Source organism: Hyposmocoma kahamanoa, unplaced genomic scaffold, assembly GCF_003589595.1.
Source record: "Hyposmocoma kahamanoa isolate Upper Pololo Valley unplaced genomic scaffold, ASM358959v1 84, whole genome shotgun sequence".
Classification (NCBI taxonomy): domain Eukaryota; kingdom Metazoa; phylum Arthropoda; class Insecta; order Lepidoptera; family Cosmopterigidae; genus Hyposmocoma; species Hyposmocoma kahamanoa.
Window position 1 is genome coordinate 112099 of NW_020654229.1, and position 13756 is coordinate 125854.

At 35.7% G+C, this 13756-nt stretch overlaps 1 protein-coding gene across 1 annotated transcript in view; it reads left to right on the plus strand.

Annotated features, from left to right (window-relative positions):
- The first annotated feature begins 2199 nt into the window (after nucleotides 1–2199).
- LOC113234369 overlaps nucleotides 2200–13756 on the plus strand; it is a 96098-nt gene continuing 84541 nt past the window's right edge. Inside the window, exons 1-3 of the mRNA XM_026469678.1 lie at nucleotides 2200–2303; nucleotides 8362–8516; nucleotides 9978–10111. Coding sequence (XP_026325463.1) covers nucleotides 8366–8516; nucleotides 9978–10111 — 285 coding nt within the window. The 5' untranslated portion in view covers nucleotides 2200–2303; nucleotides 8362–8365. The remainder of the gene's footprint in view (nucleotides 2304–8361; nucleotides 8517–9977; nucleotides 10112–13756) is intronic.

The window sequence follows — 13756 nt, forward strand, 5'->3', positions numbered from 1 at the left end:
CATTGACAGTCATATAGTTGCATATTTTTTATGTTTTCCTTTAAGGAAAAGGCATACGTTTACTTTCATACAGCCAAGTCTAGCTGCATTTTTGTTTTGCATGTTAGATAGATAGGCATACGTCAAGTCTTTAAAGCATTACATTCTTTAAGCATTAAGCCTCGTCTTCGGTGGGTATTCATACCCAGGGTGCGGAGGAGTCAATCCAAAGCGGAGTTCCAACGCGCATTTGACATTTTGTGCTCGGATACAAGTACTTTCTTGTTGCATTTCATTGAAGGCATTTTGACCCGCAATCTTAAAAACAGAAGCGGCACAATTCATTAATATATTTTTTCATTGCGTCATGTTATATAGAATAATAAATGTTAAATTCAATTTTAAATAGGTAGAGGGTAGAGGTAAGTTATTACTTTACTACTAGACTATTTGCATGGTAGAAAAAGTCAAGGACACCTTTAAAATTCCGGAGGACGCACATTTACTTAACGACTCAACATTCCGTCGACGCCAAATTCTCATACACTATTCGCTCATAAATTACTCAAAAGGTGTAATCAACTAAGAATCCATTAAAAGTGTTGCTGCCAGAGAAAACGGTCGCCAACCGCTTAACTATATAATTATTTAGCATGTGTTGAAACCTTGGACGACTTTAATAGTTTTTTTTTATCAATGCCATTTTGTCCCTGGTTTAAAGATGACGGAAAGCAAGCAGTAATGTGAGCATGGTAGTGAAATTGTAGACACATGAGATTTAACAACTTATATCTCAGAGTGACGGGCGCAGTAGAAACGCCCTTCAAGATCTCAGCGATTTAATGCTCTGAGTGGCACTGTAAGTGCTAGGGCCCTTTTCGTCCCGCGTCACTTAGCATCATAAAAAAAGTCTGGTATCGTATTTCGACAAAGGAAACTTGTGCCTTGCAATGTAATTTATTAGATGCGCTGCACTAGTTAGGGAGGTTGAGGCACCGGGTTAGCGAGGTGCGACAATTCTCGATACGGAATCGCATAAACTGGCCAGAAAAAACTTTATGTCCATTTAAGGTGATCGCACACTGCGACGAAAAAACCGAAAAAGATATGTGTAATAAAATCATATAAAAACTTATACGCGCCGAATCGGACGAATCGGTAGAAGAATTAGGAAGGTACCCAAATCTCACAAAAATTTGATTAACGTCATGTGATTCGGCGCGGATAATGCGGACGATACTGGCACATCGTTCACATTTCCTGCCACTTTCACTGTGTTCACACTTGAGGGTGTTTTTCCTTAAATTCCGGTGATTTTTCGCGTTTTAAATTATTTGTTTAAATTTTTACAACAATATATAGTGAAATCGGCATATTTTTTCCATATTAATCCTAAATGTGGTAAAAACGTGTAAACTTTAGGGGATTTTTAAAGGAAGCTACCACATTCTGTTCTGTGTTTTACCTATCTCTATTTCGTTGATACTTATAAAAAAAAAAGAATGAATCTGAAGAACTGACAGTAAAAATCTCGTCAAGTTCAATCAATCAATGTACATATTGTTCGCTTTGGCAACACTTCAGAAATCACGTAACGTCGATAATTCTTTCGTTTCATGCGATTCGATTCTTTTGGCGCGGACAATTAGTGTGCGATCACCTTTAAAGAACGAAATAACCGTTGTGCGCTTTATGTCAGGCGGTCCGAGAAGAAGCGAAACGCGCAACGTCATTTTCGGTCTTATTGCATGAACGTAGAGCTTTTTCTGATAGGTAAAAGCAGATTACGCTTTAATAAGTGTGATGACTCCCTTAATGTGTCGCTTCCATCTAACTTAACTTTGGATGCTTAATTATGTCTGGGTCTAACATTTATATCCATAAAAGGAACATTACGTGTTAACTCGTACAAATGGTGGTCCCTTTTTCACTAGTAACTACACTCCATACAATCCAAGACAAGAGTTCAGGAGGCCCACTCCCGCTAGGCAACGATGACATCACAGCGGAGAAATAACGCGACCTTGACAAAACGCGCTTCGAAACATATCCACCGAAATGATTACGTCACTTTTTATTTTAGTCGACTTGTTGATGTTACGCGGTACAATTGAGGATACTCTTATTTTCCCATAACAGCTGAAATTGTGTTGACTCTTTAATTTTGTAGGTTGTTATTAAATTTGCGCTTCGAAGATATTGTATTGAATTAACTTCGGCTTCGTCAGTTTGAATAAGACTGCGCAAGTGTGTACTTAAATTAAGAATTATCAAGAAAGTGATTACTAGTCGTTTAGTTTACCTATTTTCAATTGTTTTAATTTGTAAGTATTTATTTTCCAATTTAGTAATCATGTGTAACGAAAGTCAAGTTGGACTGAATCCAAATATTATGAAAAAAAATAGATCCTAACAAAAAGGCGGCAACGTAGAATAATTAAGTTAAATTCCACTAATAAAACTTAAATAAATAGGTATATAAATAAAAAATTAAATTTTTGAGTTCGGCATTCCAAAATAAAATTGAAATTTTTTTTATTTTATCGATACGAAAACCGGGCTTGACATCATCGGCATCCATCAAGTGTCGATCCTACCACAAATTAAACAAAGTCTAAATTAATTCTGTATAGGTTCAGAAACGTTTCACTAGAAGAATGTCCGGATGACACAGAGAGACGGCCTTGATCCAGAAACATTTTGTTTACCAATAATAATAATAATAACCAATAATCTAAATACCTAATATTTATGTAATTTAAGGAACATTATGTAAATTTCATGGTGACCTCCGCATTGCTACAGAACTAATAATTAATAGAGACTAATATAATTTGTCTATGTCCGTTTTTTGTATACATAGGTATACTTACTTTGAATATTACATCATGTATAATACATATGCGTATTTAAACATACTTATATGCAAAAGCAGAGTTAACCTTGTGCATTACCAGTAGCTTACAAAAAATTAGTTTTTATTCATGTAGATTTCGTAGCACTACTTGGAATTTGTATTATACAATAAATACATTTAAATATTCCAAAAACGTTTTCATTAGCGCCCTTAAGTAGGTTAATCGTACCACAACTACATGTCTGACTTGAAATTCCCCAATTAAAATTGAACTTTACTTCGTTAGCACAGAGTTAAAAGCAATATTAAACGTTAACGTATGTTTAGTGAGACGTTGCGTAATCTATAATTATCAAGAGATGACAGTGACTATACAGGGCAAAAAAAGTGTGTCCACCGTTGGAGAAAGACAGTCCTTGAAGCATCCTCAACTCAACCATCACATTTTGTGATTAAAATCAAAAAGTAACATTATTGGAAAAATCACAAACAATTAGAACTTTTTATAAAAAAACGATCTGAAAAGTTCATGGAATTACATCTATTTGTCAAGTTTTTTTTTAAATCAGTTAACGGAAACTGGGTTGAAATCCAATAAACCATATTCATCACCTAATTTGTGCTACCCTTGGAGGTGGAATATTTTCTTCAAATTTGAATGGGACTACTTATTGAAGTATCCCCTTTTCAATAAAAAAGAATGTTCGAAATTGGTATACAAAAATCGGAGTAATCAAGTAAAATACAAAAAAATAGACAGATTGAGAACCTCCTCCTTTTTTTGGAAGTTTAAAAAGTTACGAAATAAAATTAGCATATTTTCTATCATATCAAATAGTATTTTGCCGTATTTGACACTAGCCAAATGACATACATGACCGGCATAAAAAAAAATTACTTACGTCACGTTGTGTCAATTTTCATATATCGAGTTGTAATTAGCCAAGACCAACGAGAATTACTTAAATGTAGAAAAATAAGAATAACTGTCATTGACTTACAAATAAATGGACGTCGGGTCCGCGATAAAAAATGTCCGAACTTACAGAGCGTTAAAATCGAATACAGAGCGTCAATCACGCTTTACTCTTCGTTTCTTCGACTGACAGCGCGCTTGTCAATGATGCCGTATTGTCTAGTAAAGCCTTGTAAAAATTACTCAACTAAAGTGAAAAAACAGGGTGGTATATCATATTTTCAGTAAATACTACATTGTTATCATTTAAAAGTGTTATTTTATGCACTAGTATATATAGTATTTAACTTATATTTAAATTAATCGTAAATATAAACTACAAAAGCAATAAAAATAATCAAATAGCTAACTATCTCTTTCCGACTCATTGCTTGCGTAAAAGACTGAACGAGACCCATCACGTCAATTTCAATTGTTTGAAACACAAGCGTTTGAAATATTTAGAACAAAAATTTCATGGAGTCGCTTTGATGCTAATGTTATTATTAAAATATTTTTTAATACATGTTAGTAATACTTTCAAATATTGTTGTACTCTTTCTACTCATTTGCCCGAAATAACGTTTGCATGAATTTCCATAATCCCGAAAGTATTTTTTTAGGTGTTTCGTTTTTCGAAATATGTGTATGGCCTACATTTAGTTCTCTCGTGACTTTCGGTGTAATTTGTGGTTGTCTATATGTGTCTCCATGGCACCCGCGACACAGGGTTTCCCTAATGCGGTACAATATTGAGTGTGTACGTTATTATAATTATTATTATTAATCAGTACCTAAGTGTTTATTTTGGAAAGCGTTTCTCTTGCGCAATCAATATCACGCATTTTAATTTTGTAATTATCTCACAACGGCAAATACCCTACTACCGTCATAGCCGTACTTTTTCAAGCACAAGAACTTTTGCAAGAACTATGAGCAGTGCGACTATGCCTGTTGACGGAATCAACCGTTGTCAGTGATAAACCGCAATAATTATATTGAATCAATGTAAGCACTACGGCATATAGAAAAGTGGTGACGTTTTTGAGCGCAGTATAATTTCAGTATTATGCACGAACAGGTTAAGAAAATGGTAAGAAAAGAAAGGAAACCAGACCTGATGCAAGCTTGATGAAAGACCATAATATTAAAGCTTTGGTATGTGATTACATGAATGAGTGAACAAAAACACTGCATAATAATACAAATAGTAACAAGGTTGATAGCCTAACGGTTTGCACTGTGGGCACTGGATGAGAAGTTCCCGGGTTCGATACCGGTAGGATCAATTTAACAAATTAACTTTTCTAAATAGTTCTGGTCTTGGTATTCTATTGTAAGACAATAACCTGGTTTGAAACTAGGGAACTCTCTGTACATACTCCCCATGAGTGTCAGAGCAACAGAATCCCAGAGCAGAACCAATTTACAAAAGTTCATTTCCCAAATTGGTTCTACTGGGAATCGAACCTGGGATCAAGAACGATGGAATTTATTCCGGGGCATAACTCAGAACATCCAGGCCAAAAAAACTTTCGAAAAGTTCACATTTAGTTTTATAGTGGTTTTTTGCGGTTTTTTAAAAAATTCTCGAATAACTCGAGAAATCGGGTACGAGAATTCTCGGCACTCAAGAAAAAAAGTCAGACACCCTAGCTCGTAACAAATGGCATTGTATAAAATTCAACATTACGTATAAAATTTATTTATAAATAATCAAGGCTACTCCGTTATACCTGTGTTCAAGTATTTTTGACTAGAAGCTACATATAGTGCATTTTGGTAAGTTTCCAGTAGAAGCTGAATATGGTGTTTTTTGCGCCTTTCAATTGTTGCAAGCAAAATTAGGCAGTACTGCAATGACATTACAACTTAAATTCATCGTTTTAGCTTTTTCATATTCCTTTACATGTCACTACGTTTAAATAGGTTGACTTGGAACATTTTTTTCGTGGTTTTTGTATTAGACCCGTCGTCCATTTATTTGTAAGTCAATGATAACTGTCGATATTTTCGCGATTTGAGTGACCTTATAGTACAATTTATTTATACGACTTTAATTTCACACTGTATTAATACATAAACCAATGGCGAGCGCAAGCGCACGTGACACTTCCTAGTCGCTTTGCGAATTTGTTCAACAAAACGTATGTATGTACATAAATCATGTCAATGTGCTAATGTTTACTCGCGTTAAGGATTTACCTCACCGTTGATGTCATACATATATTTATTATTATGATAGATATATTGCATACATCACGCTTTTAATGGGTAGACTTAGACTACTGACCTCCACTTGCTGCCTATTTGACATTATCTCATCCGCTTCCGATACCGCTAGTTTTAAAATATACGGTTACTTATTCCGAGATAGGAAAATGTTATTTGAAAACGAAATCAACGGAACCCCACTATGAAAGATGGATTCGTGCTGGCCACAATTTGGAATGCAGTTTTTTTTTTATTGAGCAATGGCCACCTACTTAAATAGGTAACAGATAAATAAGATAATCAATATTAATTCCTTTAAAACCTGTAACTACAAAAAACCCGCCATTTTCTCCAACTACCCAAATTGTTTAAAATATTTTTTAATTTGGTTTAAGCAATCAACTTAAAAAATAAATTCACGTAGTATTATGCAAATACACAAAATAAAATAATGTACTTAAAAAAATGTTTCGTGACATTGTACAAAAGTATTCAAGGTCAAGCAGATACCACGATTTTATTTGAAATATAAAAACCCAAATGGAAATTAATTACGTAATAATGATATAATGTTGCGAATATAGTAAATTTAGTCAGCGGAGTTTGCGTTTGAATAAGTTTCTAAAATTTAATGGCTGTTATGACTAATAAATAATAATAATTATACAAAATTATTTGATTATAACTGCCTCCGGGTGGGTGAAGTCAGGCTGTACATGATGATGATGATGAACTGCCTCCGTGGCCGAGATTATTTATAGTTGTCTATGTGTGTGTCCGTGGCACTCGAGACACAGGGTTTCCTTAGTGCGGGGCTATGTTGAGTGTGGGCGTTATTATTATTTTATTTATTTTAGACTCGCCTCTCCCAAGGCCTAAAAGATTAATTTTGAATTTTTAAATGGGAGGGCGGTATATAACAAAATTATAAAAAAAGGCTCCAGCTGAAAACAGCGCTGAGGCTCTGCCCGGCTGCTGCTGCATAAACTTGAGCTGGCTAGCCCTTTTTCTTTTGATTTTATTTTTATTCGATTTCAAAAAAGGAGGAGGTTAGAATTTGACCGTTTTTTTGTGTGCATGTCTCGCGAATACTCAGAACCGATTTTGAGGATTTTTTTGTTGGAAAGAGGGTACCTCAGTATTGGTCCCATTAAATTTGAAGAAAATATTCCACCTCTAAGGGTGGGAAACTAGAGGATGAATCCGGTTTCTTGCACTTTCTGTTCACCGATTTCAATAAAATAGATGCAATTCCACGAACTTCACTTTAAGTCGGTTCTTTTTTCATAAAAAAGTTATAATTTGAAATATTATTGCGAATAGCCGAACAAACGTTACTTTCTTTTTCCCTTTCATCATCGTCGACAGTAGGTACGACCTCGCACTGTACGGGGCACGGGGCACGGGGCCCTTTACTTTTTGCTATTATGACCAATTATGACTCAATTTCTTTATCGTCTGAATATTTTAATGTATTGATTAGGCACCTACTTTATTCAAACCCACATTGCTTATGCAATAGTGGTTTAATTACAAAGCTTTGGTCGCACAAGTTCATTGGTTTTTTAACCGATTTTTTTAAAAAAGGAGGATATTCTCACATAGAACTGTAACAACTGTATTTCTTTTTTGTGTGTTTGTTACGCGATAACTTTGACATTTTTGACCCGATTTCAATTGTTGTTTCAGAAGTATATTATGCAAATTTAACTTTAACGCAAATGAGAATGAATTACGTAACAATGATATAATGTCGCAAATATAGTAAACCGAGTCAGCGTGTTTGAATAAGCTTCTGCAATGTTGTGCTTTATCGTGATTACGAGTTGATACTACCTCAGTTCGAATTCAAATTTTTCCATACTATTTAATACAGTTCACTTTGCGCGGGTCCGCGGTAGGAACAAACGAAACTGAAGCCATTTGAGAAATGTATATCGTTATAATATACGTGTTCTGTTTAGTTCAGTTGATATAATAATAATAATATAATAACGCACACACTCAACATTGCCCCGCACTAGCGAAACCCTGTGTCGCAGGTGCCATGGACACACACATAGACAACCACAAATTACACCCAAACTCACGAGAGAAATAAATGTAGGTCATACAAATATTTCGCCCGGCCCAGGAATCGAACCTGGGACCTCTGCGTGGCATGGTAACCGTTGGGCCACGGAGGCAGTTATACATATAGTATAAAAACGAAACTGACCAAGTACCTATTGAATACAGCGGTTTTCTTGTAAAATTGCAAGACACGTTTGTGTTTTTTCTGCATTTTCACCTCTACTAAATGTCATGTCTTTTAAGCCTCTTTCTAATTGTTTTCTCTTTCTATTTTTTTTATCAGAGCAATGGGCAAAGATGAGAAAGAAGACTCAGGGTTTGGATTCAAGGACCGCGCGAAGGCGGAGGAGACGCTGAAACTCCTCGAAGCGCACGACTTGAATTACCGACGGCTGACCGTCCGGGGACTTTTGGGGCGAGCCAAGAGGACATTGTCATGTAAGTTTTATTTCTGGAGTACAAATGTAATGTTAAAAGTGCTGCAAGTTCCTGGTGTGACGTTTCCGACGACAATTTGGTCGTTAGGGTAGAGTGTCTCTAAGGCTGTGGTTTATAAAAAGAATTTCGTTAAAAACCAAAGACAAAGAGCTGCAAGAAGCGCATAGAAAAATCTGTAAGGTTCGCTAGTTTATTCCGTGGCGTCTGTCGCGGTTTGCTGGAAGACGCTGGCTCGAATCCAGCCGGATCGAAAGATTTTTTTAGAGTTCGGTCTTTGTGTTAATAATTATAACAAACTAGTGGCGTAATTTCACAAAAAATAATTGAATATCATTGTGGTGAAGCTTCTTGACTTTGAATAAAAACTTAATTAAGTCTTCAGCCACTAAACATAAATATTTAAAAGGAAGTCGTTATCAGTTGAGAAACCGCAAATGATTCAGAAAATAATTATCGTAACTGAAGTCAACTGCATGTGAGCACCGGAACGGTAATTATTCTAATATAATTAACCGACTTCAAAAAAGTGTGAGGTTCTCAATTTGGCTGTATGTTTTTTTTATGTATGTGACGCAATAACTGATTTGTGAACCAATTTTGATGATTCTTTTCTTGCTAGAAAGAGGTTACCTCAATAATGGTCTCAATTAAATTTGAAGACAATTATCCACCTCTAAAGGAGGCAAACCAGGGGATGAATATGTCGAGGACAGACCCTCTTTATAGTTTTTGGATGTGTAATTATGTTTAGCTCTTTGTCTCTATGTCCTCTTCTTGTCTTTGTGTCCTGGCTTGTGTCTATGTTTGCTTCTTCTGCTGTTTTTTTACTGTCTGTTTTTCCTCTTTAATAATACACCTTTTCCTACCTAAACCGCCGTTTCCTTCGCTGTCCTCGATAGTGTATTAGAAAGATCCAACAAAGAAGAATCATCAAAATCTATTCAGAGATACCGGAGCAATCGCATAACATACACATATAAAAAAATGCAGTCCAATTGCGACCCTCCTCCTTTTTTAAAGTGGGTTAAGAATACTTAGCAAATAGATGTCATTTAATTATTAATACAAAGATCGAACACTCAGAAAAAACACTCAGAAAAAATTCCTTCGATCCGGTCGGATTCGAACCGACGTCTTCTTGCATACCGTGCCAGACGCTATACCAACTAAGCCACGGAACGAACCAACGAACCTCACGAATTTTTTTTTATGTGCTTGCGTCGTGTTTTTGTACTTGGTCTTTCAACGACTTTTTAGTCGTAGCGCCATCTATGATGTCATTTCACAAACTTTTGAGGTTTCCTCTTACGAAAAAGTTCCTGCTATTTACTCAAAAGGACCCTACCCCTACTCTGACACCAATCATTTCCACGCACAGGTCCACGCTGGCAAAAAACGCTTAAGTCAAAGTTAGAATAATGTAGATTGATGCTATTCGGCAAACCAATATCTTCTTTACAGTGACAAAAGCAGAGGACAAGATAAAGAACATTAAGGAAGCGATGGAGGTGTTCGAGAATTGGCTCGCAGAACTCGACAAAGACAAGAAGACTGATAAGAAGAAGGACAGCAAAAACGAAGACAAGAACGCAGAGGTGAGTTTGCTCGCTTATGAACTCTATAATATAATAGCCAATGCATAGTAACATAATCTCAGTACAGAGTACTAAAAAACCGATCTCAAAAGTACGTGGAATTACATATAATTACCAAGTTTTATTGAAATCGGTTACCGGAAAGTGCGCAAACCCGGATTCATCCCCTAGTTCGCCACTGTACGGGACTTGACGCAGGAGATACATAATAAAAATAGGTTCTCGCTACTCAAAGTATATTGAGAGAGAAAAACGCCTTGAATTGGAGAATAGCAAAACCAACCGTTAAGAGGTGGATGTTTTTCTTCAAAATTAAATGGGACCACTATGGAGGTACCCTCTTTCCAACAAAAAAGAATCATGAAAATTGGTTCACAAATACCGGAGTATTTGCGTAACATACAAAAAAAAACATACAGTCGAATTGAGAACCTCCTCCTTTTTTTGAAGTCGGTTAATAAAACCGCTTGCCGTCTTTGTGACTGAATAGTATATGGAGTTCCGCTAATCAGGCATAACGCGAAACAAAAAGTTACATACTTAAAACTTAGTTAGAGATGACGGTCTCAGAGTTTGAAATCCAAATTTAAATAAGATTTTCAGACATAAAATTACGTAATATTTTATATTTATTTATTTATTTATTTATTTTTTATTTTATATTTTTTTTTTATATTTTTGTCTTGGGTTCGTAAATTTTGTGGAAATTAATGCAGCAAGCGAATTGTACGTATTTCTGCCACTACATACTTAGATTTATTTAGATAAAATCATATTTTAGTTATAAAATATGGACATATTTTTAACCGATTTCAAAGGAGGAGGTCCTCAATTCGACTCTATTTTTTTGCCGGCATTTGTGAACCGAATTTCATGATTCGTTTTTTGTTGGAAAGGGGGTACCTCAGTATTGGTCCCGTTTAAATTTCAAGAAAATTTTTCACCTTTAAGAGTGGCAAAGTAGGGGATGAATCGGGTTACGCGCGCTTTTCGGTAATGGATTGCAATAAAACTTGGCAAACAGATGTAATTACACGTACTTTTGAGGTGTTTTTTTTTAAATAAAAAAGGCGTTATTATTATAATAATTAATTCGGCTAAAAAATGACAAAAAATGTAAAAAATGACATTTTGCTTCATCGACTAATGAAATCAATGAACAAATTAAAACTTTAACAAGGGGTGGGTGTTGTAATGTAATTTATGTTTTAGGGCTTTATTTTATTAGTTTCGTTCGCGTTAGTAATTACATTGTTTTAAATTTTACTTGAATGTTATTTTTATGCACTACGCGCAACTATAGGAGGGCTAGTATAAAAAGTTGTGAGTTTTTTACCGACTAATGAATCTAATTTTGCTATTTGCACGTGACCATAAGCGTGCTGGAATGAAACCATTTTTTCGAATTTGTTCGCGTATATTTGTTTTTTCAAACAACCTACGTGTCGGACCCTTTACAGATCTCGATTGGTCAGTTTGAAAAAAAAAACAAATACATGCTGTTTGGGTCCGAAATAACATTTTTATAAAAAAAACGACACGGAAAGTTTGTGGAATTATATCTATGTATTTGCCAAGTTTTATTGAAATCGGTTAAAGGAGGTGAAATTCAATAAACTAGAATCATCCCCTAATTTGCTACCCTTACATTTGGAATATTTTCTTCAAATTTGACCCGCTTTCCACAAAAAAGCATTATCGAAATCAGTTCATAAATCTCAGTGTAGGGTAGTAATCGCGTCACATACACACATCGATTATTTAACCAGAAATACAGACGAAATAAAGGCCATCGGTCTCTGGCAACTCGTCAGGCAAATGGGCCATTTATATCACTTTTAAATATCAAATCTTGTTTACACTGAAAACACAAATTAGAAAGCTGAAACAGTACAGCGCCAATAACTGACCAGTCAGTACGTCTCCGTATATTCCGAAAATATTCAGTATTTATTGTAATAAAGATAATGTCTCTAACATTGGAGGCTGTTCGATTCGGTGGTGCCGGAAAAACAGCAAAACATCTAATTACAAAACGAACGGAATCACATTTCATCGGTAATTAAATATTAAATATGTAATTTTTCAATTTTCGTCCATTATAGTAAAGCTCAAGTTAAACTGGTCGATTTGAAGTGAAACAATTGACGACACCCATCAGTTGTTTCAAATTCGGGCTAGCCAATCGGAGCGCAGCTGTCACCGTAATGATTTGGCAGAATAGTTTTCAAACAAATTAAATGATATTTCGTGTCTATTTCTGGTTATATACTCGATGCATACACACTACAAAAAAAAATACAAACCAGCGCTAGACAGACAAAATGAAAAACGCGACACTTTCAGTCATATTCAGTTATTTATAAGCGCACTATAAGTTTCCGGAACTGGCCACTTACATAAACAATATTTGAAAAGTAATTACAACATTTGAAAATGGAACTCTTTAGCTGAGAATACAGTTTGTTTCGTCTGACTGTCACTTGTTTTTAAATTGTGGCGTCATTTTAGAAATTGGTTGTCTACATCACCATGGATTTAACTCGTGAAAATTTTCGTAGCATGATTTTCTTCGACTTTAAGTGTTAAAATTTAACAGCTCCGCGGAGCTTCTTTCGGCTTCAAACCGGATGAAGCACCATGCAAGACGATTATTTATAGCTGGTTTGCAGAATTGAAACGCGGTCGTGTGAATCTCAGTGACGAATTTCGTGATGGTCACTCGTCCACTGCTGTGAACAACAAAAACATCAATGCTGTGCGCCGTATGATGAAAACAGACAGACATGAGACATACCATGAGATTCGGGCATTTTTAGGCATAGGTATGAGTCAAATACAATCAATACTACACAAACATTTAGGTGTGAAAAAACTGTGCTCTCGGATCGCGTCAGTTGGTGCAATGCAATGCTTACCAGATTCAACGAAGGTTAGTCAAATTTGGTGTGGGACCATAGTAACAGGTGACGAAACATGGATTTATAGTTACGATCCCAAAACAAAGCAGCAATCGAGCGTATGGGTCTTTCGTGATGAGCCGAAACCAACCAAAGTGGCGCGCGTGCAAAGAGCCTCTAAGCGGATGATTGCTTCTTATTTTAATAAAACTGGACACGTGGCTACTGTTGCTTGTTTTGGAGAATCGTTGTACCGTGAATAGTGATTGGTACACGACTATTTGTTTGCCGGAAGTTGTTGACGAACTCCATAAAAATAACCGTAAACGCCGTATCATCTTGCACCACGATAATGCCAGTTCTCATACGGCCAGACAGACAAATGAATTTTTGAAGATGAACAACGTTGACCTTATGAGCCATCCCGCGTATAGTCCCGACCTGGCACCTTGTGACTTTTATATATTTCCAAAAATTAAGAACCAGTTACGCGGTCAACGATTTTCATCACCTGAAGAGGCTGTCGAAGAGTATGAAATATATATTTCAGAGATTGTCACGGAGGAGTGGCATAAATGTTCTCAAAGTTGGTTCATTCGTATGTAAAAGTGCATTAACGCTAACGGAGTATATTTTGAGGAACAATAAATTCATTTCTGACCATTTATAGTATTTTTTCTTATTCATTCCAGAAACTTATAGTGCGCCCCACGTATATACCGTTGGAACCAGAAACATTAGCTGA